The 25,846-nt window shown below is 51.2% G+C and overlaps 6 protein-coding genes and 1 pseudogene across 6 annotated transcripts; 5 read left to right on the top strand and 2 right to left on the bottom strand.

The window, feature by feature from the left end:
• Positions 1 to 1,995: 1,995 nt before the first annotated feature.
• Positions 1,996 to 2,986, top strand: SAPIO_CDS2119 (Uricase; the record flags this gene model as incomplete). Its single annotated transcript, XM_016785236.1, has 2 exons — positions 1,996 to 2,776; positions 2,883 to 2,986. 2 exons carry the CDS (start codon positions 1,996 to 1,998, stop codon positions 2,984 to 2,986), a joined length of 885 nt encoding a protein of 294 aa, XP_016645114.1.
• A 755-nt stretch (positions 2,987 to 3,741) lies between these two features.
• SAPIO_CDS2118 (uncharacterized protein) lies at positions 3,742 to 4,365 on the bottom strand (the record flags this gene model as incomplete). Its single annotated transcript, XM_016785235.1, has 2 exons — positions 3,742 to 4,260; positions 4,345 to 4,365. 2 exons carry the CDS (start codon positions 4,363 to 4,365, stop codon positions 3,742 to 3,744), a joined length of 540 nt encoding a protein of 179 aa, XP_016645113.1.
• A 649-nt stretch (positions 4,366 to 5,014) lies between these two features.
• On the top strand, positions 5,015 to 6,169 carry SAPIO_CDS2117 (uncharacterized protein; the record flags this gene model as incomplete). The annotated part of the gene is made up of 4 exons (XM_016785234.1): positions 5,015 to 5,038; positions 5,158 to 5,287; positions 5,411 to 5,488; positions 5,625 to 6,169. 4 exons carry the CDS (start codon positions 5,015 to 5,017, stop codon positions 6,167 to 6,169), a joined length of 777 nt encoding a protein of 258 aa, XP_016645112.1.
• Positions 6,170 to 7,918: 1,749 nt separating this feature from the next.
• On the top strand, positions 7,919 to 8,992 carry SAPIO_CDS2116 (annotated as a pseudogene; the record flags this gene model as incomplete).
• A 4,183-nt stretch (positions 8,993 to 13,175) lies between these two features.
• Positions 13,176 to 15,147, top strand: SAPIO_CDS2115 (uncharacterized protein; the record flags this gene model as incomplete). The annotated part of the gene is made up of 6 exons (XM_016785233.1): positions 13,176 to 13,190; positions 13,311 to 13,460; positions 13,559 to 13,894; positions 13,972 to 14,133; positions 14,204 to 15,055; positions 15,127 to 15,147. 6 exons carry the CDS (start codon positions 13,176 to 13,178, stop codon positions 15,145 to 15,147), a joined length of 1,536 nt encoding a protein of 511 aa, XP_016645111.1.
• Positions 15,148 to 16,784: 1,637 nt separating this feature from the next.
• On the bottom strand, positions 16,785 to 21,748 carry SAPIO_CDS2114 (uncharacterized protein; the record flags this gene model as incomplete). Its single annotated transcript, XM_016785232.1, has 6 exons — positions 16,785 to 18,608; positions 18,991 to 19,725; positions 19,809 to 20,078; positions 20,139 to 20,522; positions 20,583 to 20,620; positions 21,661 to 21,748. 6 exons carry the CDS (start codon positions 21,746 to 21,748, stop codon positions 16,785 to 16,787), a joined length of 3,339 nt encoding a protein of 1,112 aa, XP_016645110.1.
• A 493-nt stretch (positions 21,749 to 22,241) lies between these two features.
• On the top strand, positions 22,242 to 25,234 carry SAPIO_CDS2113 (uncharacterized protein; the record flags this gene model as incomplete). The annotated part of the gene is made up of 7 exons (XM_016785231.1): positions 22,242 to 22,299; positions 22,371 to 22,429; positions 22,507 to 23,583; positions 24,481 to 24,520; positions 24,685 to 24,809; positions 24,877 to 24,998; positions 25,126 to 25,234. The coding sequence occupies 7 exons, from the start codon at positions 22,242 to 22,244 to the stop codon at positions 25,232 to 25,234; spliced, it is 1,590 nt and encodes a 529-aa protein (XP_016645109.1).
• Positions 25,235 to 25,846: the final 612 nt, after the last annotated feature.

Genomic DNA, 25,846 nt, shown 5'->3' with positions numbered 1-25,846 from the left:
CAGCTCAGTCATCCTGGCGGCAAGTCCCGTGCCACAGTGCGCTCTCGCTTGTACCTTACAATGTGCAACTGGAATGCATTTTAGAATTTAGTCTTCAAATGGTTCACGATTACCCAACATAAGATTGTTTTTTTTCCTAACAAGCATTCATAACTCTTCAGTACAGTACTCCGTACAGGTTCCGTGAAAATGACATGCATATATGAAGCCTTCTAAACCTCTCCAGGGATCTTAAACGTTAGTGCGAGAGATCGTTGCCATCACCTAACATATCCCATATCAAGTGCTAAAAGGTATATCTTCTAACACTTTATATCTGAGAATACCTACGTAGTACCTGTCATGAGATAGGTCAGGTGGTAGAATCTGACCTCCCACGCTAACGTTTAAGATCCCTGGAGAGGTTTATTTTCCTAATGTTACTTAGCACTGTTGTCACGGGAACTAGGGTTCCACATAAAAGGAATGCCGCCCGCCGCCACCATGTCAAGTACGTAGAACTTAGGAAGAACAACATCTTATCTTACAATTATATTATATCGGCCATTCGCCCATCGCGCCTTCCATCGCGTAACACAGGTGGCCGAATCTGATCTCTCGGACTAACACTTAAAACCCTGGTATAGGTCCATACGTAAGGAGTTGCTGACTCCAGTACTTCGATGCCCTTTGTTGCACACTGTCCATGAGTTGTCCTGCGACTTCTGCCTTTACATTTCTACACTAAAACTGCGGACACTGAACCTGAACTCCACTGTAATGTTAGGAATCAACAGTCTCAAATGACATTTAACTTTCCCTAGCTTAGAACCTGCTCCTGTCTCGTTCCAGACTCATTCCATCACGCTCCTAGGCTAGACCTTTTGGTTTACACAGATATTGATGGGAAATCAACAAGGAAAACTAGGGCGATCAAGAAGAACGGCCTTACCTAGCTCATTCCATTCTCGCGTGAAGAAAGATCTGGACCATTAATAGTTCCGTATTCCTCCGGGAGAAATTAGCTCTGCTCAAGATCTTCGTACTGATGGATATCGAGGAAGACTAGGGCCAGTCTCGACTCGACTGGTCCTGGTGCTAGTGCCTTGCACGGCACCTTCCCTCCATTATCTCTGCGCGTAGCCGTACTTGACTTTGTGGCTTATTTCGCTGGTCGCCGAACTCATCCTGGAATATCAAAGGGATGCGCCGAACCTCGAAATCTGGAATCTAGTAATACTTGAAGTTCGAACATACGAAGTAAATTACGTTGATAATTTGTATCAAAACCATATCCATGTCAGATACTCCATTGTCCCTGCCGTTTACATCCCTTTTTATGAATTCACAGTCAGTATCGAAGCTTCAATTGATTTTCAACCCGCGTCGATACAATTGATCGATGCTGATACCAGAAAAAGAAATAGAAAACCCACTGCTGATTGATCATTCCCCCCTCCTCGCCGTTATCTGCGTATCTCTGCCCCGCGGTCGTGCCCAGTGTCGTCCTACATTGGGCACGTTCTCCCCCAAGGTGGGAGTCGGCGGACTCCGACTCCGTATCCTCCGCGCTCCACCTGCTCGATAGGCTCTAGACCAATCCTCGACAACAATTCAACCCGGTGTGTGGGGAAGCTAGGATGCAGATCAATTGAAGCTGTGCAAGTCCCGAATTCGTTTGCCTTCGACTGAATCACTGTAAGCGAAACATATATAGATCACCAAGTCTCTTCTCCAAGATGTTGCTTCACCTCTATCCGCAGCTTCCCCCATTCTTTCTCCCCTCGTGGCTCCGTGGCAACGTGCTCCTTAGGCATTTCCCAACAGTAGCTAGCTTTGTGCCTGCCTGACATCTGATTCCAAACTCTCCTCTCCTGCCCTCTCTCCTCTTTATACCCCGTGCTGTGTTTGCTTGCACGAAGCAATACTAGTGCTCTTATAATCCACCAGATCACTCGTCGTCTACATCCATTAATGACTTCCCTTCCTATTCGGGCTCAAACCTCCACATCCAAAATGCCCAGAGTCTCCGCTGCCCGCTACGGCAAGGACAATGTCCGCGTGTGCAAGGTCGACAAAGACCCTGCCACGGGTATTCACACCGTGACCGAGATGACGGTCTGCTGTCTTCTAGAGGGAGACATCGAAACCAGCTACACCGAGGCCGACAATAGCGTAGTCGTTGCCACCGACTCCATGAAGAACACCATTTATATCAAGGCCAAGGAGCACCCCGTCAACCCCCCCGAGCTCTACGCGAGCTACCTAGGCACCCACTTCCTCGACAAGTACCCCCACATCCACGTAGCCAACATCAAGATCGTCACCCACCGCTGGACCCGCATGACCATCGACGGCAAACCCCATACCCACTCGTTCTGGAGGGACGGCCAGAACACCCGCGACGTCGAGGCCAGGATCTCCAGGAAGGATGGCATCAGTCTCGTCAGCGGCATCTCCGGCCTGAGCGTGTTCAAGAGCACGGGGTCGGCTTTCTACGGCTTCGTCCGCGATGAGTTCACCACGCTCGGTGAGACCCATGACAGGATTCTCTCTACTGATATCGATGCCACTTGGAGCTGGAAGTTCCCCGACACTAAGGCCGTCGAGGAGGCTGCTCCCAAGTTCAACAAGGCTTTTGAGGATGCTACGGCCATTTGCATGAAGACTTTCGCTGAGGACGAAAGCGCCAGCGTTCAGAATACCATGTACAAGATGTCCGAGCAGATCCTCGACGCGGCCCCAGAGGTCCAGACTGTCACTTTCGCCCTGCCCAACAAGCACTACTTCGAGATTGGTAAGTTGGAATCCAACCCAAATAGATTCCCTAGCCCCCGCCCTTCACATGCATGTTTCTCCCGTCCAAGTAGGAGGTTCCACTTCTAATCGTATGTTACTTGCAGACCTCAGCTGGCACAAGGGCTACAAGAACACCGGCAAAGACGCGGAGGTGTATGCCCCTCAATCAAACCCCAACGGTCTTATCAAGGTCGAAGTCTCGCGATAAATGTAAACTAAACCCTGCCCCTTTCATGAAGTGGGGTCTTCGAGGGCTTGCGAGTGTGTAAGATTCCACAATGGGCATCTTCTTCTTAGTTCCCATTTAGGTCCTCGGTACGAAGTAGAATAGGATCAATATCACGACGTGACGTAACATATCAAATCACACATTGGATTTCACTCTGCTGTGCCTGCCCATGTACCCTTGATAAGACATAAGAATGTAAGAGAGCCTAGACCCCATAACCGAGGCGTAAGCCGTACAGCTTCATCCATCCGTCACTCCATTCAGAAGGGTTTTTCTTGCACGTTTCCTCTTCCAACCCCGTCCATGACCAAACAACTCGGCATAACTTGATATTTACCAAAAGATGCAGAACGGGCCCGATTTCGAATTGTATAGTCTAGAAATGGTGTCTAAACACCGGTTCGGCTGTCCTTCTCGTTGAGTTGGGCGCTAAGGCGGAGGTGTTCGTCGAGACATGCTGTCTGCTCGGCTCTCACTCTCTGCCTGGGAGAAATCCTGCTTTATTCTCCCGATAGGGAAGCAGTGCATATCTCCATCCACAACTACCTAGATAGCCTCCCTTCCCAAATCAAACTCTTCACTTGCCTGCCAAAGAGACAACTCCTGAGAATTGAGAATGCCAACTCTATTAGACCAGAGCGTAATTGTACATGATGATACAACATAACAACCTCTTACCATCCAAACGTAACCCACCATTCCCCCATCAACCCCTACATCTCGCCATCCCTCCTCTATATCCTCGCATCACTCGAGGCCCTGATCGCCTTCGCGACCTCCTCCCACCCAGGCGTCCCCACAACCTTATCGCCAAACCGGATCAAATTCCCCTTATACGGATGCGCCGCGCCATCAAAAGCCTTCAGCCTCGCCAGCCTCTTATCCCTCAGCCTATTCTTGGGCAACATGCCACTAACGGCCCTCCGGAGAACCTCGCTGCCGCCGTACTTCTCGATGAGCACGTCCATGGTGACGGACCGCAGCGAACCGGGGCGCGTGTTGTGTCGGTAGTACGTCTTCTGCCACTTCTTTCGGCCCGTAGTGTAGAGAGCCGCGCAGTCCGTCACGACTACGTAGTCGCCGCAGTCGGTCGAGGGGTCCCACATGGGCTTGTGCTTGCCCATGAGGAGGACGGCGATGCGGCTTGCGAGGCGGCCGAGGGTTGGGGGGGTCGTGCCGTTTTTGGTGGAGAGGGTTGGGTGGAGGGCTTTGGCGGAGACGTGGTGCCATACTCGGGAGTAGGCGAGTTGTGTCTGGATTGAATGAGTTAGTTTATATTGTTGGAGACATTCGTCTTCCATCATGAAAGGGGAGGTAGATAGGTCGGAAAAACGTACAGGGCCGATGACTTGAGACATTGTGGCTCGTAATGCGGATTCTCGTCCGCTCTAGAACAAAAACAACACCGGAAACAGTCGTGGATTTGCTGGCTTCGCTATCAATTGAAGGCAAGCGCGCCGCGTCGTGAGCTTGTTCATGAGCTTTGCATTTTTTTGAATGGCCTCACTTTCGTATTCCAAAAATTCTGGAGTTTGATGACTAATAACTATCACGTGTCGACTAGCCCGTCTCGGATGTCCGAACGACAGGGGGGGAAGGTGGAAGCCGGAACCCCACGACATTCTGATCTCATTGAAGCTCTCATGTTCTTTTAGCGGGGTTCATCACTAATAAGTTTACCAAGCAGTTCAAATCAATGTCGTTCTGCAAGAGAGGAACCCGCCAATAGTGCTTGGTCTATGGGGAAGCGTCGCAAATGGTGCCACCGGCTGGATTACAAATTGCAGTAAAGCTGCTGCAGGTCCAGGAAACGGATTCACGATGAGATGGATCTCGAGACTTATTCGAGAAACCACATCGAGGCATTCAACCCCGCCATATCCGTTGCTTCGTAGCCGGCGCATATTGTACACCACCGCGGGAGTCCTGCCTATCATCTTCCTCGCCCATTCATTCTACACGAGTAATAACACCACCACCACCAATCGCATCCCTCCCACGAGCACCATGTCCATCACCGAGCCTTTTCAGGTGAGTTCGAAACGCCTCCAATGCCTAAATAGCGAAAATCGGATGTTTTCACGTCGTTGTTCTCATCCCTTTTTATTCAAAGTAGAAAGAGGCGATGCTGATCGTGAAACTTGAAACAGACTCTTTTCGCCGTGCCTATGAGGTGCGATGCCTGTGTCAAGGACGTTTCAGATACTCTCTACAGACTCCAAGGAATCACAAAGGTCGACGCCAACCTCAAGGACCAGTTGGTCCTCGTCGAGGGCACAGGTACGCAAGGCTCCTCACTCCCAGCAAATCATAGAAAATAATATTCGGCATGGCGTTGCGCCGTACCGGCGCTCGCGCTCAGGGACACTTTTTGTGGGCTGACTTCGTGCGGGGGAAACGCAGCTGCGCCATCGGCCATTGTGAAAGCCATCCAGTCTACGGGGAAGGATGCCATCCTTCGCGGGTCTGGTGCATCGAACAGTAAGTCTTTCTTTCGGCGTGCTTGTCACCCCCCTGCCGTCTTGCGTTGCAAGCGTTTGCATTTGCGTCCACCACGGGGCTGGTCCGTGAATTTTGTCCTATATTCCAAGAAGACTCACAGGGAATGCCTGTGTAGGTGCCGCTGTAAGCATCCTGGAATCATTCCATGAGGCCGAGGATGCAGAGTCCCAAAAGGCCCAGAGGAGTGTAAGGGGATTGGCGAGGATGGTGGAACTGTCCAAGACACTCACCCTCGTGGATCTGGCCGTGAGTGGTGTATCAGCCGGGTCGTACCGAGCTACGATACGGGAGTACGGCGATCTCAAGGATGGTGCCACATCGACGGGCCCAGTTTGGGGCTCTTCCGCTCTCAAAGCCAACGGGGCTACGGCGTCGGGCGAAGGGCCGAAGGGATTCCTAGGCACCATCGAGGTCGGCCAAAATGGCGAGGGCAGCGGGTTCATCACGCACCCTTTCCAGGTGTGGGAGGTCATTGGTCATGCCATGGTGCTTACTCGGCAAGACGATTCCGCGGGTCCCTTGAAGAATGATGAGGATACTCTCACGGGCATCATCGCGAGGAGTGCGGGTATATGGGAGAATGATAAGACCGTGTGTTCGTGTTCTGGAAAAACGCTTTGGGAGGAGAGGCAGGATGAGGTAAAGAAGGGCATGTTTTAAAGATCAGATGACGGAGAATGCAAGGCTCAATGCCACAAGTATAAAGCATGGCCGGGTTCAACCCTCAGTCCTCGTGGCTTGTAATTAGGCTGCGTCAACACAGCTGCCACACGAGACAGACAGATATAGACTTTGTCGTATGTATAGTCAAAACAAATCATTTTGAAAGTCGGGGTGGCCGCCTCGCTGGGACTTCTCAGCTCATTCTTGGACCCCAACCCGGATTAAGCTTAAGATACCGAGTAGGATAGTCAGATAGAAACAAGTCTAAATCAAGGAGCATCGTGCGATGGGATTGCAATGCCGTTTCCAAGACGATCCAGTGTTGCCCCATGCACAGGCTAACATCTTGGCTTCGGACAACGAAAGAGGAAGGAGTACGAATTGGAATCAACGCACCCAGACTCGTGGGGGGAAGGGGAAGAAGAGAGATCGTAGATCATCGTGAGATATTCCAAAGCGTTTGCGTTTCTAAGGAACAAGTCGGCAGAAACGGAACCTGCAAGGACCGGGAGTTGAGGCCACGATATCCCCAAACCGCCCTCTTTTCGTCTAACCTCGTTACCAATAATCTCAGCTTTTAGGCAGACAAGCATATTTCGAGAAAGGCGGAAGAGCGTTATGCCCAGCAGAATCATCGGGCCACTTTTTTTCAGCTCTGTCCGCCCTCCTGCCCTCCCAAACGGCCACAGGGGATCGTCTCGGCGATTTCTTATCCCATGTCGAAGCGGAAGAGCGAAAGTCCAGGACGTGGAGCCACTTTAGGTTCCGTGTAATGTAGATCATGCAAGGACTTGGAAACACCTAAGGGGGCGGAAAGGGGGTGAGGATTCAGGGATCGGGGAAGTTTGTGAATCGAGCACCGTTTGCGGATAAGACGGTTGAGAGGAGAGAAACTGAGGTGCTTGAAAGCCAACCATCCTGGCGGATGTGATGAATGTACTTGAGGTTGGAGGTTGGAGATGGATGGCGATGATGGATTTTATACCTCTCATGTTTGGAGGAAGCCATCAAGGTTCCTGGTCTTTCATAAGCTCCCGCGCGTCCATTGGTCTTCGACTCTCCGCTACTTTATTTTACCAAGGAAAGTAACATCTTCTTTTCACATCGGGACGTAAACGAAATCCTGACTCTATCGCTCATTGGCAGCGTGTTGAAAATATGTTGTTTTAGCTTGAAGATAAACCTGCTCAGCTTGCACGGAACATGAAGCTCACGGCTGGGGTTAGTGTCAAGGAACACCGGGGCCGAAATTCTTCATGCACTCCTCGGCCGCTACAGCCAGACCCATCGCATAAGAGGCACACCAATTGATACATCAAATACGACTATGCATAGCGTATTCGATTCATTTACATAGCAGACTCGCATTGCAATGGGGATCGCACATATCAATCCATTTATGTCGAAGCTCTTGAATGAAACAGCACAGGAAGATGTACTGGCAATCGAGCGAAATGCGCCCTCTCAGTGCTCCTTCCTCGGCCCAGGTAGAAGGAAACACTCCACTAAATGTGCCCATTTAGCAGCCTCAATATTCCGGCCGCTCTCGAGATGTTGATATTCGTGTCTCCAAGACTAAAACTACCAAGGGAGCGGCTTTGGGAAGGTGCGATGGCTCAGCACGTAGACCGTAGACCGACGCGACTCGCGTTTCTGGACGTGGAGGGAACATTGAATGACCTTTTCAAACCCTCCACTCCTAACTAACCAACATCAACTTGAAAGGATGCGTACAACCCCATCACCATGAGTGACACCGACGATGCCATCACCATGAGCGACATTGACGACGCCATCACCACGAGTGACACTGATGATGCCGTCACGGCGAGTAACCTTGAAGATGCCATCATCCGCGTGGCATCTTACCATCGCCGGGACTTTAATCTCGCCGCCATACACTCCGACATCGCCCAAGACAACCCCGAATTATCTCTTTTCAAAAGCTTTGGTCGGAATCCCATTTCTAACCTTGGCCGACTTGAGGCTCTACCCACAGAACTTCTAACAACCGTACTTTTAATGTGCGACATCCAATCGGCTTTCCGCTTCAGTCATGTTAATAACCGCGCGAGAACACTCGTTGCAAGCATGTGGGAATATCGAAAGACCCGTGAACACGCCCTACAATGCCTCTGGGCAGCATTCAAGACGAACATGGCGCCGAACGTTGGAGTATCCGCGCTTTACCAAGCCTTGGTGACGGAGACCTGTAGTCTATGTGGTGCCGCCTTTGGAAGATTCTTCTTTCTGCCTACTGCTACGCAGTGTTGCCTACCCTGTTTGGAACGAGCACCTGAATTGGCCGTCCTGTCCCTTGCCCAGGTCTGCAAAGCCACAGGCAGATCTCGAGCTTCGCTCAGGCAACTACTTCCTGTGCTGCACACCATCCCCGGTATATACGGCATGTGGGAGACAAATCGCAAACGCAGAGGCTATTTCGTCTCTAAAGCGCACTGTTCTGAGGTCTTGAAGGTAGATCTTCAGGAACCTCTTCCGACTACTACCGCAAATCCAGAACCGCCGCTCGCCAGATATATGGCGGCCTCGAGCATACCCTACTTGGACATGGCAACCGGTGACATCCAGATAGGCCTGTCGTGCAAAGGATGCCAGGCAATGTTGGAGGCTACTAGTACATTCTCTATTGAGCCTTTCAGACGACTACGTGACAAGGTATATTCGAGAGAAGAGTTTCTGGTCCATTTTCAGCAATGCCATGGAGCAAAGGTCCTTTGGATGTCAAGCAAGGGGGGAACAGTCCCTTTCGAGGAGCCGGAATTCACAAAGCGAGGTGGTTACTTCGCCGAACGACCTTGAGAGATTTCGATACGGTTGGGGGCCAAGTAAGCTCGTTTATTTACATACCGGCATCTCTTGCTGGCGGGCCCTGGACCCTTGTTGGACATCGTTGCAGCATAAAACCGGATGAAGGAGAAGCGAGTTTCGCCCAAAGTTGAGCAATGCAAGGATCAATACGGTTTGCAGCGTCCTGCAAACATCAATTGATCGATACTTGTAGAATAAAATTCATGTACACTAAATCAAACAAAGGGAAAGAGAAAAATCAATCACATGGAATCCCGCCCTTTTCCTGGAAATATTTCCCTCCCTGGGTCCCTCCTTTTCATGGGATGAATCGTGCAGCCTGCATGTCACATTCTCAACGTGACAGCTCTGGGAAGAACGAAGTAAGGATAATAAGACACCCGGATTTTCGGGTGGCACCACATTAAACGCCGCCTGCGGTGATAAGGCAAAGTGTAGTTGAGCTTAATCTTGAGTGGCTGATGATGTGCTCCTGGAGGGAAGAAGGCTTTCAGTTCGGGAGACGGCATTCCTCGGACCATCCTCGACGGGCGCCTTGCTCGAGGGGGACCCTGCCAGTAGTCCCGTCAAGTGATCCCTTTGAGATGACCCAAACAGCGTGAAGTGATATCCGATGAAGTCATAATTGTTGAGATGGCGGCGACGAGGCAACCTGCCCAGATTGGGATCCGAACGAAGAAGTTTCTGCTCAGCACGGGTTCGTACGACTCGGTCTCGTCCATCCTCTCACTTGCTCAGAGAAGCGTTCTATTTTTAGATCCCGAAAGATATTAAGCCCTCAATTTTTTTTTTCTCTTTTCCCATCCTGTGATATCTTTTTTATCAGACGACATCCCTCCGATGAACCCGTAGCGACGGCTTGGCCCTTCGTTGTTGATGGTGATATTGAAATCCCACTGGCTAGCGTGGGCGCTTAACGGGGATTTGGTCGTGGCTGGAGACCAGTTTTGACCAGATCTGGGAGAGGTTTCCTGGATGGTCGCAACGTCATTGGACGGAGAGTCTAGCGTGCTGTGACGACCTGTCCGTCCACTGAAGAAGAGAACATGCATCAATTGATGCACGCACTTTCACTGATGATGTTGTCCCACTTGCCAAACCCTTGTCCTGAACGACCATTGATGTCGTGTAAACTATTTACCAGGGAACATGGGAACAGCCTAGCTCCATCTCATGACTGCACAGGGATCAATTCAGGGATAGGAGGCCGACGAACTGCGGCTTACGAAGTCGAAAGCCACGAAACTGCATTTCTTTTTTCTCGAGCCATTGATGCAAGTGAACCACCCTGAGCTTTGTGCCACGAGCTAAACGTTAGTTGGACGCGAGGGAGAAAGCGTCGTCGTGGTCTCGAATGGTCCACCCTCTCCTAACCACTTGAAACGGGTGGGTCGTGGTGAAGGGGTGGCCGTAACTTTGACATATGGAACCGGACCCTCTTGCACTATGACCTTCTGGACGAAATCGAGAGTTCCAGAGTGCCGGGTGATCAAGCGTCATCAGTGGGGACCGTATTGGGACCGTATTGCTTCGGGTTTAGCTCGAGTGCCATGCAGTATGTATTCTTCATCTCCAGGCCTGTGTACTCCGTACTTCTGGATTCAGGCACCAGACGCAGTGTTCAACTCGTGGCATTGACAGGGGAAGAGTATCGGTCCTGTATCGTGTACCTCACCCCGCCGTCACACTCGATGGTCTGCATCAAGACACACGTATCACAGGCTGTACCAGAATCCGGATAGGCTTATTGTGACGGGAAAGGCTTGGTGTTCCTTTCTGGTCCCGGGATTTTGATCGAACATTCGATACGGGGCACACCCCTACCAGGGTTACCAGTATTGGTAGAAAGTGGTTCGATTTCTGAAGCTTAAGACGCCGAAGAAACGAGTCGGAGGATCAATACCATTGATCGAATTTATTCGATATGCCGAGTACGAAGGGGAAACCTCTTGGACGTAAACTTATGCAGAATAGGTGTCCGGCATCTACCCGTTCCTGGGGGGGGAAATAAAACCAATAGAGTGAAAGGGCGGTTGCTAGCTGGTATGCACTCCCGGATCTTGATCTGGGGAGTAGTGTAATCTGTCCCAGACTCGACTGCCGCATCGGTTAATTGGGAGTCGTATTGACATGGCAGCAGGTTGAGAGCATTCAGGGAGAGTCCATCCGGGAGGCCGGGGTTGAGCCTCGCGAGAAGCGCTCCCTCGCCGTGATATTCGATGTGATTTCGTCTACACTAGGAACTGTAGCTCAATGTCGAGAGCATTGTAGTGTCTGCTTGGGGACGCTTGGCGAAGGTGGATGGTGTTGCCGAATTGGTGGTCGATGCTGCACCCACACACACTCGGACCCTGGATGGACAGCCCTGACGCCACCCCCTCGAGCAGTTGCAGGTCGAGACAGTGGGACTGGATGACATTGATCAAGACCAGTGTTATCAAGAGCGGTCTGGGCCAACTAGACGGTCCGTAAGCTAACACCATTTCAGCGCTGAGGTCTTGACCAGGGGACCTGGAAGATACGACCAAGGTACTCTAACCTTAAAAGCTACCCGTCTCGTTAGGAGATTTTTGCCAAGCCACAAGGACCCCTTCACTGGAGCTGATTACTGCGTACTGACTACTTGCAGTGCGCTCCGCTATACCCACAAATACTAGTGCTCAGTACACTCACTGCTTGTGCGTGCGAAGCAGTTTACTTGGGTCCCCAGACAGCGAGCCCGTCCACGCTTCATCGTAGCGTCGAAGTACCCATGACGTCCCAAAACGAGGTCTCGAGGGATTGGAAGCCGTCCATGGGCATGATAATCCCAGCCCGTGAGGCGACTTGCATGATATTCCCACCGGCTGGGGTGGGCTGGTTCTGGGCCCTGGCTGCTGGTTTGGGCTCGATTTGATTCCATCCCATCGATCCCGCCTCTCGCATTCACCCTCTAGGCGCTGACCTTCTTGCATCCATCCAATCTGCAGGTTCCTCATGTGCCAGCGTTGCAGGTTTCCCATTCCCACCTTCTTTCTAAACTATTATTGAGATTCTTAAAAAAAACATCGTCTCTTTTAGCCAGTCTTTTCCGGAAGAAGACAACGTGCAACCACTTCTCAGCCCATCCCGATCCGTCTGGCGATCACAGTCGACTCATCCTCTTTTGGTCTCCTCCCTGCTCTTCGCGATTATCTACGTCCTTGTTCAAGGACTTGTCTGATCCCATCCGCCACACTTAATCAAACTACCACCTGGGTAACCCAACTCGAGACGAATGAGATCTCTTGTGGTACGAGAGTTCTTCGGCCAACCTCTCGCAGTGTCTCTGTCCTCCATCTCTGTCCGAATCTTAAACAGCAAGGGGTTGAAATGCCCAACCAGTCAGTGTCTTTAAGACGTCAATAACAATATCAACTTCGAAGAATAAAAAAGAACTTCAACCTTGGAGCGAGCCAGTGACCGAGATCACTCATGCCAAGGCTCTAATAACCCTGCAGAAGTGGGCAACACAGCAGTCAAGAACACAGCGCAAGGGAGGAGGGTCGTGGATAGTGGTGTGGTATTAAACTACTAATACAAAGGTAGCGACTTTGGAATGCGCTGCGCTGCCAAGCGGGGAAACTCCGTGTCACTAAATAATTTCTACCATTTCTCCCGTTTCTCCCACACCAGACAGAACCACTGCACTCTCGTTCCTCTTTGTTCCCTTCCCTTGTCCAACCTTGTCCTGTCCCTTGCCTATCCCTTGTCTTCTGTCCCTCCCCTCCCTCGCTATTCGCTGCCACCATCGACGTAGTAAAACGGAAACAACCCGAAGCACGACCCACGGCCTGCTGCCAGCCCATCCTGTCCCAGACTCCCCAGCCATTGATCAATCTTAATAAAACCAAGTCCTCCCCACCCCTCATTACTTCCCTCCCGTGGTCGACCTGGATCTCCTACTTCATAACACACTCAGGCACACGAACACCCAAGACTGCCCAAAAGCCAGGATCACCACCAATTTTTTGCTCGTCGCATTTGGCGACAATTACCTACGAGGAATTGTAATAACAATTCGTCCTCGTTTTTGTCCTGACGTTTGCTCTACGCCTACCCTTCGCTTGCTTTACGCTTTGCTCGTCGCTTCCCTTCCTCTCCTCCCCGCCGACACACAGCAGATCGGAGGTCTACCCTCTGTTGAACTACCACGATGTCTCTTAAACAGGTAAGCGCAGCGCCCAAAATGAAGTTGAATGGCCACGCCTGCTGTTTCTTACTCTTCAAACCCCAAGGGAAAGTCGGTTTGCTGTTGGGAGCCCGTCGCATGCTAACCCAGGTATTGTAGGAAATCGAGACGTGGGTCGCCGCCCTTGGGCGGTACGACAACAACGAGTTCGACGAGGCCCTGAAAGAGTTCGAGAACATTTCCGATACCTCTAAAATCCTCTTCAACATGGGTGTCATCCACGCCACTCTCGGCGAACACGAGAAAGCTGTGGGCACTCTCCCCGATCCTTCTCACTAACACCGCCCTGTCTACACACAGGATCGGGCAGCTTCCCTTGTTTCGTGGAACTGACGTTGTAATTCTAGGTCGAATGCTACCAACGAGCGATCCGCCTAGATCAATACCTTGCCGTTGCCTACTTCCAGCAAGGCGTCTCGAATTTCTTGCTCGGCGATTTCGAGGAGGCGCTTGCCAACTTCAACGATACCCTACTCTACCTTCGAGGAAACACCATGATCGATTATGCCCAGCTTGGCCTTCTCTTCAAGCTTTACTCTTGCGAGGTCCTCTTCAACCGAGGTCTGTGCTACATCTACCTACAGCAGAAGGATGCCGGTCTCCAGGACCTCCAGTACGCCGTTAAGGAAAAGGTCGTCGAGGACCACAACGTCATCGACGAGGCCATTCGAGAGGAAGCTGAGGTACGTTGACAGTTTGCCGGGTTGCGATACCAATTCGGGTTTGGCATGTACTAATCACTGCCGTTTCTCACTTTTAGGGCTACACCGTCTTCTCGATCCCCGTCGGGGTTGTCTACCGTCCGAACGATGCCAAGGTCCGCAACCTGAAGACCAAGGACTACCTAGGAAAGGCTAGGCTGGTGGCCGCATCAGACCGTGCCAATGCATTCACTGGATTTGCTGGATCTGAGATCAAGAATGTACGCGAAGAAATTACTATACCGTACCCGGTTATGGGGATTCATTTGCTAACAGACCTCTCTTTGACAGGCTGGAAAGGGCGATGCCAAGGACGACCGACCGACCGACAACATCTCATTTGCGGCGACCAATCTCGTGAAGCCAGGCATCCAGAGCCGAAGGCAACAATCCGAACCTCCGACTTCACGAAATGTCTTCCCTCCCACGCCTCCACCGGAGAACGACCGACCTGGTGGCGGTGTCAGCAGAGGGGCCTCTGTGCGCAATGGACCCAAGCCGACCCTCTCGAAACTCAATATCGACCGAGCCGTCAACAATCGCTACGAGAAGACGTCATCACCTCAAGACACCCGACGCCGCCCGCAGAGGTCCAATTCCTCGACCCCCCAGCGATCCTACTCGCAGCGCCAGCGTAATGATGAAGAAGAGGACTATGCCGACGATGTCTACGACATGTACCAGGGTGGTAACGGAGGCCCCCGAGGCAGCCGTCAACAAGGCCGCCGCAACGTACCCCGCTACATCGAGGAAGAGGACGACGAGGGAAGCGAATTCGACGACGGATCCTTTGACGAAGGTGACTTCGAGATGGTCAGCAATCGCAGGGCGAATACTGGATCCATGTCGGCCGGTTCTTCCAGAGGCCAGTCGAGAAGACCAGAGGTCCGCAAAGTCCGTGTCAAGGTGCACGCCGAGGATGTACGGTACATCATGATCGGATCCGCCATCGAGTTCCCAGACTTCGTCGACCGTGTCAGGGACAAGTTTGGTCTGCGACGACGATTCAAGATCAAGGTTCGCGATGATGACGTGCCCAATGGTGACATGATCACCCTCGGTGACCAGGACGACTTGGACATGGTTCTCATGACGGTCAAGAGCAATGCGCGGCGGCAACGGCAGGAGATTGGAAAGATGGAGGTGAGTCTCAAACGAGAACATCATCAATACTTCCCCGGCTTTTGATTTGAGGCTAACTCGACGGATTACAGGTTTGGGTTCAAGAGGTTTAGATCATTTATACCCCTATATACGCATACACATACGCATCGAGCGACGCTACGACTTAATGACTGGAGAATACACCAACTTTTTTTACTATTTACTGGCCTGCTCCTATCTCTTCTTCGATCTACCTAGTTTATATACTCTCCTATTTATCAAGCAACTCACACGTCCGACATGGGCCAGTTTTGATACCCTCTCATCCTCCGTATCCTTACCACATTCTTCAATCTACTAGGCCTTTCTATCTTTTTCCCTCTTCATTCTGTTTCGATTTCCTTTATTCCTTTGCATCCGACCGAAGGCGGGACAACGACATCATCCACAACTTAGATCATAGGGTACCTCTTCTGCCACTGTGGGAGGTACCCTCTTCGAGGAGCACCCCGCAACACGGGAATCAGTCTCGCATTACCAAGGTTCAATCCTTTACTCTTTCTCTTTTCATTATTTCCGATCTGGAATCGTGTAGCGGTGGAGAAAAGAAGGGGGTCTGCTATTATTTTTTTTTTCTTTTTTTTTTTTTTTTTTTTTACTACAAAACGGGGGTTTCCGAGGTTGTGTGTCATAATTGCGGGAGATGGAAATCATTTGTGGGGATATCGACTTTCTGAGAGCCTCCAAGTCTCTGCTTGGCTCTTCCGCCCACTTTTCTATCCCTTTTTCATGTTTTTATTTTTTTGGTTATTCCCTAGAATTTCGGGACTATTTTATTTTCTCTTCCAGAGGAGTTTTACAAGGATTCCGCTTAGGCGAACACTTGCGAGCGATCTTCAAAAATCCATGGCCTCTTTTTCCTTTTTCTCTATTATTCCCAAGCTTATACTCGTTTTTAACGCGAAGCAACCACCTCCTTTTCTTTTTTTTCTTAGTTTTAATCTGATATCTTGATGAAACATTTTTGCCAAGCTCAGTTGACGTCCAGTACTTTTCTTCGCTTTACTCCTCTTGAGACGAACGTCCATGTATGTATGTACTTCGTAAGACAGGTGTAAGCACGATAGCTTCATGGAGCTACCCCTTTTTCGCTGGGAAACAAGCTTTTCGTACCGTTGATAAGGGCACAAACGGACTGGCCTTTGGTTCCACTCGACCGGTTTACGGGGGGGTAGTAACAGTTCGTAATCCGGGTCTCCAACGGGAGGGTTTTGAATTTCACCATCTGAAACAGCAAGACCCATCGTGGGGACCCGCGAGAGAAAGACGCAAGGCAGGGGAGTGTAAGAGCGCGGTGGGGATTGCAAGGCTGGGTCCACTTACCCTTGGGCCTTTTTTTTCTTTTTTCCTTCTCTCCTTGATAACAGAACACTTCATAAAAGAGAGGGGGGGAAAGTTCGAGTCGGTGCAACGCTTGGCCTAGTTAGGGTGAAATCTTGCGTTTTAAGGTTTGGGGTCTAGTTCTGTTTGGAGTGTGGCTGAAACGACGGGTCCTTTTTCGATGGCATGATGGGTCCGGGAAGGCGGGAGAGATCGGACGATGTGAAAGAACAAAGGGAAAGGCTTACTTGGTAGACCATGGTGGTAAGTAGAAGGCCGATATTACATCTTTATAGCTATGGATGAGTTCGGCTTCCTCTTTCATACATTCTACAGAAATATATGGCGGTCCTAGCTAACTTATATGCTTAGCAGACCAACGTTGAATCTATTCCAAAAGCGTAAATATCGTGCCCGCATCTACCTGCACTTCTAGACGCCAATGCCTTCCTAGTGATTGCCACCGTTGTGCGTAGTCACAGTCTGGCGTCCGGCTACATATATCCTCCGTGGCCATTGCCGTGCCGAATACTCTCATCTTCGGACAATACTGGTGGCTCAATTCGACAACCCTAACTAAAAGGGCTCTTCTCGATGAGCGGACCCAGCAAACGAGGTCTCCCCGTTGGGCAAGACCTGAGGCGACGCCCATCTTCCGCGAAGTCTGGCCGTGGTAACTCCTAGCTAAGTAGAGGCGCGGCTGGACGGAGGCTAATCTGCCAGCGGCTTGTGGCTGTACCTGCGGTAGTTGGAGGATTGAGGTCGGTGTCATCTGTTGAATTTTCTCTGTGTAGCCTTGGGCGGTCGCGGGAAAGCTATCTAGCCTCCTCTGGTCTCTCCAGACGACAGTACTTGGCCTGTTGAAGCACTTCTTCTCCATCTCTGACTCGTCGGATTCCAGGAGCGCGTAGAGCAAACTATCATGCTCCCAACGAGCCTGTCCTAGTTCGTCCGCAGGAAATAGCCGTTGAGTAGCCATGCGCCACATTGAAGCCTCGCTAGGCTTAGAAATAACATCACTGGCCGAGGGTCCGATGTAAGCGATACATCCAAGAGGGACGGCGTTGAGGCGGAAGACGAGAGGACTATCCTTGTCTTCGATAAGCTGCGTCGAGTCGACCTGGTCCTCGTGCCCGCTCGAAATTTGACTCAAGGGGTCGCCATGGCCCTCCATAAGGGCCCTTTTCACCAGCGCGCCAATCAAAACGATTTGGGATTCCCCCTTGAACAAGTCAAATTGATTCATGAAGACCATCGTATCCTTCCACACATCGTAGAGGGACTTATTATAGTCCATCGGAAAGTCTGCTGCGTCTGACGCAAGCCCGACGAGCCCGTAGACTTTGTCTCTCGGCTCGGAGCACTTGGCCTCTCTGTGCTCCTCGAGTAGCCTTTTGAGGGTATGCGAGTCGTTGTACTTCTCCTGACGGAGGAGCCTGTCCAGCCGAAGCGGCCCCGTGTTCCCATCGCTGTTGTGCATGGCGATGAAGTGCATGAAAAGATCCCACGACGTGGCCTCGCCGCCATAACAAACCTGGAGCTTCTTCGCGTGCCCGATCTCTTGAAGTATCCAGAGACGTTCCCAGTACGGATCGGTTCGCAGGTGTCGAACCATATTCTGTTGGATGCTGTTGCTACTCAAGGATGGGTCTTCGTCCTCTCGCTTCTCGCCCTCCTCGGACTCCCGCTTCTCAATCATCTCCCTCTGAAATTCAGTATATCTGCTCCCTAACCAGACCACGACCGTGCAAGCCCTAAAGTAAATCTGGTCCATAATCCGGAGCTGCCTATTCCGCTCCTCTACATCGCTCTGGTTGATGCAGATGGCGTCAATCCAGAGCAGCTTCGGAGCTTTCCCGGATGCGAGCCGGCGACGGAAGAAGAGTAGAGCATCTCGAAGGTTCCTTTTGACCTCGAACGGGACGTCATTTATGGTGATGGCATCGTCCGCTATCTCGGTACCCCACATGTACGACAGCGCCTCGAACTTGGGCTTTCTGCCGAAGGCGACCTCGCATAGAGTACAGACCAAGGGATCAGTCTCATGTTCGGCTGGCTGTATCTCAACCAGACGGATGCTATTCTCGTCGAGCTCTCTCCCTTGATAAGCAAGCGTGTTATCTATCTTGGGCCTCGTCTTGCTTACGGGGGTTGGGCCCGGGTCAGGGTCAGTCCGCCGGCGTGACTGGTTCGCGTTCATGATTTCTGGATTCTGAGCTGTCATGGTGGTGTGTTTCTGATAGCAAACGCAGGGCTTCTTGAAATGTCGTTGCCTGCAGCCTCGCTGCCTAATGTCAACAGTACTTCGGTACATTGTTCATCCGAGTTCATGCACGGCATGCAAGTACAATCGCAGTACATGACCATGTGCTGTCCTCGGCCTTCGGAATATTTTCTAAAGAAATATCTAATAGGAAACAGATTTCGCTACCTGTTGCGAACGGTATAAATCGTCTATTGTATTATACAGGATGTAAACTTGATCTGTTCAAACATGGTCGGGTAGCTCTATCGCTTCTATGCCCTTCCTGGGTAGTGTACAAGGATTTCTAAATAATGCAATTTATGAGAAGCTGAGAAGGGGAAATACGCACTCGAGCCCTCGTGAGAGCTTTGGAAGCGTCAGCAAGTCGTTTCAGCGACTCCTCGGGACCAAGGAGGTAGAAGACGACGCTGGCAGGTTTCGAGGGCTTGTTGGCGTCTCCTAGAAGGGCGAAACGGAGCGCGGCATAGACTGTGTCGCGGGCAACTTCGGGAGTGGGATATTGAGACGAAAGGGAAGAGATGGCCGCGGAGATGGCCTGCTGGAGCTCTTTCTGGGTCCATTCGGAGGACTTGGAGGCGTCTGTGGGCGTGGAGAGAGTCGCCAGAGTGTCTGTGACAGTAGCGATGGCGTTGCTGAAGTCTGATATTTGGTCTGTAGAAAACGAAGCAAGACCTACGTCGTAGGCGGAGGCGGGGATAGTCCAGACGAGCTGGGGATTTTCGACAATGAGGTCGGTGTGGTGTCCGTAGCGGGTCGTGTTCAGCTGGAACATCTTGAGGATGTACTCCTCTGCAGATTCGGGGGACGCGAAATGGGGTATCAAGTCACCGTGCTGGGAGCGATCGAAGACCACCCCAGACGAGGACTTGACTTCTTCGGCGGCATTTTTGCTAGAGGCGTCGAGTTGGTTGACAAAATCGACGGTTGGTATAAGGATGGACTCGCGAAGGACAGGATAATGCGCCTCCGGATTCTGGAAGAGATATTCGGCGTGCTTGTGCTGGAAGGAGTCAAGCTTCTGAGGGTTGACTTTGATATTACCCTTGGTGAACTTGAAGGAGAACTGGAGATGGCAAAGAGTCAGTATATAATCGCAGGCGGGGAAGGTCAAAGGATATCCATGTGCTTGTTTCCAGCGGGACCTACCTTGTTGATAAGATCCTCCATTTCCGTGAAAAGTTCAGAGTTCTTGCTCGAGCCCTGTGCCAGACCCCAGCCGAGAAGAACAAGCCAGTTATTCAATGCAGAGGGCAAGAGACCCCGGCATCGATAGGACGAGACGTCGACGTCGTGGTTTCTCTTGCTCAGCTTTTGGCCCGCATTATCTGTGAGAAGGCCGACGTGAAAGAACTCCGGTGGCGCCCACTTGAACGCATCATACAGAGCAATGTGCTTGGGAGTAGAGATGAGCCATTCCTAAAAGAATTTATCAGCCTTACCGCGATGCATTTCATAAAACAAATACATCAAACTTACAGCGCCCCTGATGACATGGGTAATTTCCATCAAGTGATCGTCGATTACATTGGCGAAGTGGTACGTGGGGAATCCATCGCTCTTGATGAGGATAAAGTCGTCTTCCTCCTCCTTCTTCTCGTACAGGCCATAGACACGGTCTACAAAGGGGAAGGTATTTCCACCCTTGAACCGGATGACATGGGTCTCTCCCTTGGCCGCTCTATCGGCGGACTCTTCCGGGGATATGTTTCGGCAGGTGCCCGGGTACCGCGTCGACTGGTTCTGCGTTACGGCCTGTGCCTTGTGCTTTTCCAGGTCCTCGGCCGTACAGAAACAGCGGTAGGCCTGTCCGGATTCAAGCAATTGATCGGCGAACGGGCGGTACTTGTCAAGCCTCTCAGACTACCTATGTGTAAGTTCAAAGTTGTATCCTCAATCGGGATCACGAAAAGTGAAACTCACTTGTCGATACGGGCCATATGGACCGCCGACATCAGGACCTGCCCGGCGTTAGACGTTAACGTAACGAATGAGAAATGATCTCAGGAGTGGTGTGAGTACCTTCATCCCATGTTAATTGAGCCCATTTGAGATCACGAAAGAGTCTCTGTTCCGCATCGCCAACAATTCTCAACTTGACAACGGGTTAGTTAGGTTCTAATGAGCGGGAATTATAGTCTTGATTCATACTCGATCCGTATCCTCCACGCGGATGATGAACTGCCCACCCGTTGCCTTGGCTAACAAGTAGTTGTACAGGGCTGTCCTCAAAGACCCAAGATGGAGATATCCAGTAGGTGAAGGGGCAAAACGAGTCCTCGCCGGAGTGTTTGGAAGGGCAAACTGGGTGGTTTTATCCTTTCCTCCCCTCGAACGGAGCAAGCCCCCAAGGCCTCCACTACGTGATAAGCCGCGTGTTGTTGAGAAGGGTCGGGACCTCGAAAGGATTTGTGAGCTGTGATTCGCGCATAATCGGCAGACGAAGACTCGGGGTCCACCTAACGCGGGCAGGGAAGACCCGAGAGCCAGCATCGTGGCCTAATTGAGTGAAGTCGGGCGCAAAACTGCGTTTCGCGAATGAAGTTCGCACTGAGAAAGGATGCTTGAAAGATTCTCATTTAGAGGTGTGAGGTGAGTTGTTGCTGCTATTCCACACTGTGAATTTGATATTGATCGCCACAGTGCAATGTTTGATATTGGCCGCAAATGTGGCGCACGTGGCTTGTGTCAGCCAGCAACATGTGCAAGTAGCCCGTTGCCCAAGAAATTGAAGGGAGCAATGATAGCTCAGCATTCTCATAAGAACACCTGGGAATAGTCATTCTATGAATCTCCGTGACAAGAGAACCTAGATCACTTGAGGATGAAAGAAATTCAAGCAAGTGTGCCTTGATTCGGCGGATGCATCTTGAATCTACAATAATGCCGAATCAGACTATCCATGTTGACGGGCCTATCAATGGAGTCGTGATTCTCTGATCATTGATGACTTTAAACCTTATGTTGTAGGGCAGTTACAGTACTCAAGCCCTCGACGTACGGTCCAAGGACCTCCGGGGAGGTTGGGCCTGGCCAGGCCAGCCAGGATCGCATTTGGGGCCGTTCGGACCGCGCGATGCGTTGACCATTTGATGAGAAATGGAGAGGCGCTGGTCACCCGGAGAAACGCAAAATTCAGTCACTTGGCAATTTTTTGTTGGAACGTGCAACATGCTGATGAGTTAAGTTACTCAGCCAAAATTGGTGAAGTTTGTAATCAAGATGGAATTGAGGCGACTTTTCTAGTTCTTTCAATCCTTTCTGTTGCAGGACTCGCAGCGCCTGAAGCCTAAAGGTACATTGATACACTCTTATTACACAACCTCGTCCATTCCAGTTGGTGTTTTCCCTCAATTGATAGGTGCAAATAGGTGCAGGCGGCCCCACCCCCTCCCTCCCAAAGTTGCCTCTGCCTCTGATGCGAGATCAGAATAGTGCCTTCCCCGACAGCCCCGCCAAAATTTCTTCAGACTTCACGCCTTCTTTTGGCTCCATCACCCCTCTGGATATCAACCGCGTTTGACGCCCGCCAGAGAAAGGTCACCTCTTCGAGACGTCATTCACCGCGGAAACACCACAAACATGGCAGATTCAGGTCCCAGCTCAGCTCCCCCAGAGACCGAGGAGATCGACCTCTACGGTAAGCTATTGTTGAGGTACTTCGCTACTTTTTTTTTCTGTTCATGTAAACTGATGATATATGTTTGTTAGAACTCCTCGGTGTCGAAAAGACTGCCACACAAGACCAGATCAAAAAAGCGTACCGAAAGGTAACTATTATCCTTCATAAACCCCCTTCCGTTTGTCACGCAAAATACTTGTCTAACGTTTGCTTACCGCCAACAAGGCTGCGCTGCAACACCATCCAGATAAAGTACCTGAGGAACGTCGAGATGAAGCCGAGGCGAAGTTCAAGGCCGTGACCCAAGCCTACGAGATTCTGCGTGACGAAGACAAGAGGCAAATTTACGATGCCGGGGGAATGGCCGCCCTTCGCGGCGGTCCCGGTGGCCCTGGTGGCCCCGACTTGGAAGATATTCTTTCCCAGATGTTCGGCTTCGGCTTTGGTGGTGGCCCCGGAAGGGGTCCTCCTGGCCAGCGACGACCAAGACGCGGGCCCGACGAAGAGCAGGAATACACCGTTACCTTGGAAGAGCTCTACAAAGGAAAGACGGTCAAGTTTTCTGCCAACAAGCAAGTCGTCTGCTCCCAGTGCAAGGGCACCGGAGCCAAGGATAAGGTCAAGCCTCAGCAGTGTGAGCAGTGCAAGGGTCACGGTGTTGTGGAGGGCCTCCGCCAAGTCGGCCCCGGTCTCCTGACTCGAGAAGTCTTGCCCTGCGACCACTGCAAGGGTTCCGGAAACTTTTACAAGGAGAAGGATCGCTGCAAGAAGTGCAAGGGCAAGCGCACAACGCAGGAGACCAAGGTCCTCGAGATATACATCCCCCGAGGTTCCCTGCAGGGAGACCGCATCGTTCTTGAGGGAGAGGCCGACCAGTTCCCCGATCAGACTCCCGGAGATATTGTTTTCACCCTAGTCGAGGAACCGCACGATGTCTTCTCCAGAGTCGGCGCAGATCTGTCTGCCGAGCTCAAGGTCACCTTGGGCGAAGCTCTTGGCGGCTTCTCCCGTACCGTGTTGACGCATCTCGACGGCCGAGGTATTCACATCACCCGCGAACAAGGCCATGTCCTACGCCCTGGTGACGTATTGAAGGTCCCTGGAGAAGGTATGCCTCTTAAGCGGGGCGACGAGAAGGGAGACCTCTACTTGATCGCCACCATCGAATTCCCCAAGGACGGCTGGCTCCAAAAAGAGGCCGAGTTCGAAGCTCTCAGCAAACTCCTGCCTGGACCTCCTCCTCCTATCACTGCTGAGGAGGTCGATGAAGTTCATTACGAGGACGGCGCAGACCTTGAAGAAGTAAGTTTAAAATTCCTCACTCCAGATACGTGCATGCGGTGCCACCGAATGCTAATGCAGTTGTACCGTAGATGGGAGCTCGCTCGGGTGACCCTCGAGCTGGAAATGCTTGGGAAGATATGGACGAAGATGGTCCTGGACAGGCACAATGCCACACTCAATAAGAGATTTCAGACGCTGTTTATTAGAGAGTTTTTTGGGCGTGTATTCGTTTGTCGTACTCGGTCTAGTTTTTTTATTAATTCATGGAATCGAGGGAAACATAGACGTGGAAATTGGACAGGGCAGCATGCTGTTCAGACATACGAGTTGATGACATTGGGTTTCCGTTGCATGGGCATGATGACAATATCGACTAGTACTTTGATACTACTTCTCTACTTACCCTCCATGTCTATGATTTTACGCTTTCTAATGATGAATCTCACTTTATATATAAGAAAAATCTATCTTGATTATCGTGCATCTTGATGAGGCCCTGTAATTCCGCCTTCGGTGGGTGGTTACTAAATTCGGTGAAACTCGGTGGGTTCGGTGAGGTAGAATTGTCCATGCAAATTGTGGTTGGCCAAGCCAAAAACTCGAAGCCCCACTCCCACTCGCTACCGCTTTTGTGAGGCGGCGGGAAAATGGCGGCTTCGAAAAATCAACAAAGTACCCCGCACGTGACGCACAGAAATGTCCCTCCAGAACTTTACCCTAGCCCTCTGACAGAGTCAAATCGCCTAGGAAAAACTTCAGTCGCCCTTGAGCCTTTCCTTGACGACGAAGCCAATCCACCCTCAATACTAACACCACACAGGAAGCACGACAGTCAAGGTACGATAGAAACGACACAATCCTCATCTTTCAATCGATTCGCGAATATACTAAAAATTTTTCATTTCGATATTCCAGATGGTTTCCGCCAAGCAGCACGTTCCCATCGTGAAGAAGCGTACGTTCGAACCAAAATAACCCCCCTCTCTTTTCGTGGCCGACCGATTCAAGTCTACCGAGACGCCCCGACTCGAATTCCCCTTCCGATGGCCGTCTTGTTTTTCCGAATGATGGAACTCTATTTCTTGGGGAATGTTGGAAGTTGACATTGGTGTTGAATAGGCACTAAGCGCTTCACCCGCCACCAGAGCGACCGCTTCAAGTGCGTCGACCCCAGCTGGCGCAAGCCTAAGGGTATCGACAGCCGTGTTCGCAGGCGGTTCAAGGGCAACCTTGCCATGCCCTCGGTACGTTTTCTCCCTAGAGGCTCTGAGAGTTCTGTGGCGGAATACTAATATTTCTTTTCTTTTGTAGATCGGCTACGGCTCCAACAAGAAGACCCGATTCATGATCCCCTCCGGCCACCGTGCCTTCCTTGTCAGCAACGTCAAGGATGTCGAGCTCCTCCTCATGCACAACCGAACCCACGCTGCCGAGTACGTATTTCCATTATTACGAAATCAGGGGGGGGAATATACCTGGAGGGGGGATTGAAGACTGTCGCATGAGCTTGTACGGAGAGAGGAGGAAGTAGATGTGCTGACGACATCTTTTTTTTCACAGGATTGCCCACAACGTCTCCTCGAGGAAGCGAATTGACATCATTGCCCGGGCGAAGCAATTAGGCGTCAAGGTTACGAATCCCAAGGCGAAGGTTACGACCGAGGTGTAAAAGTGATGATGAAAAAGGCCGTGGAAACAAAAAGGGAAACTTTGGTCTGGTTGTTTTTATCGGGGTTCATTGCGCTTTGCTCACGATTTGGACCGTCGGATGCATCGGATATGGTTTGCGTTGCGATCTGATTAAACGGGGGGGTCGCTGGCAATTAGACGAACGAAAGAAATTCGTCGCTAGAAAAATAAAGACCTCTTTTCTTCTTTTTTTCTCAAGGGAGAGACAATGCATCAAAGGGATCGTTTTCTATTGCTGGTCAAACCGGGCGGGGGGAGGAGTTATGACGGATGTGAACGTGGACTTGGTTTCGAGGGCGTCTATTTGGCATTCTGGTGTTGGCGTCCAATGCTCGAGTTTATTTGGTCTAGATGTCGAGGCGGCCCTGGTTCTCTAGCTCCAACATACCATATCCATACCATCTTCGCCCTCTCTATCCTTTGTCTTTTGCCATTCTCGCGAGCTTGGAGAACAAGCTGCCAACCTAACCCACCGGAGCCTAGGAGAACTGCTTCAGAAGACGTCGGTCTAGCCGGTTTCGTTGTGAGATCTTCAATACTGGCGTCGTACAGCTTGCCATCTAGATGGCTGGACGAAATATACGCTCCGACC

This window comes from Scedosporium apiospermum, assembly GCF_000732125.1.
Source record: "Scedosporium apiospermum strain IHEM 14462 chromosome Unknown SEQ_SAPIO_0085, whole genome shotgun sequence".
NCBI classification, from domain to species: Eukaryota; Fungi; Ascomycota; class Sordariomycetes; order Microascales; family Microascaceae; genus Scedosporium; species Scedosporium apiospermum.
Note: the sequence above shows the minus strand (reverse complement) of the source record. Positions and strands in the feature narration are given on the sequence as shown.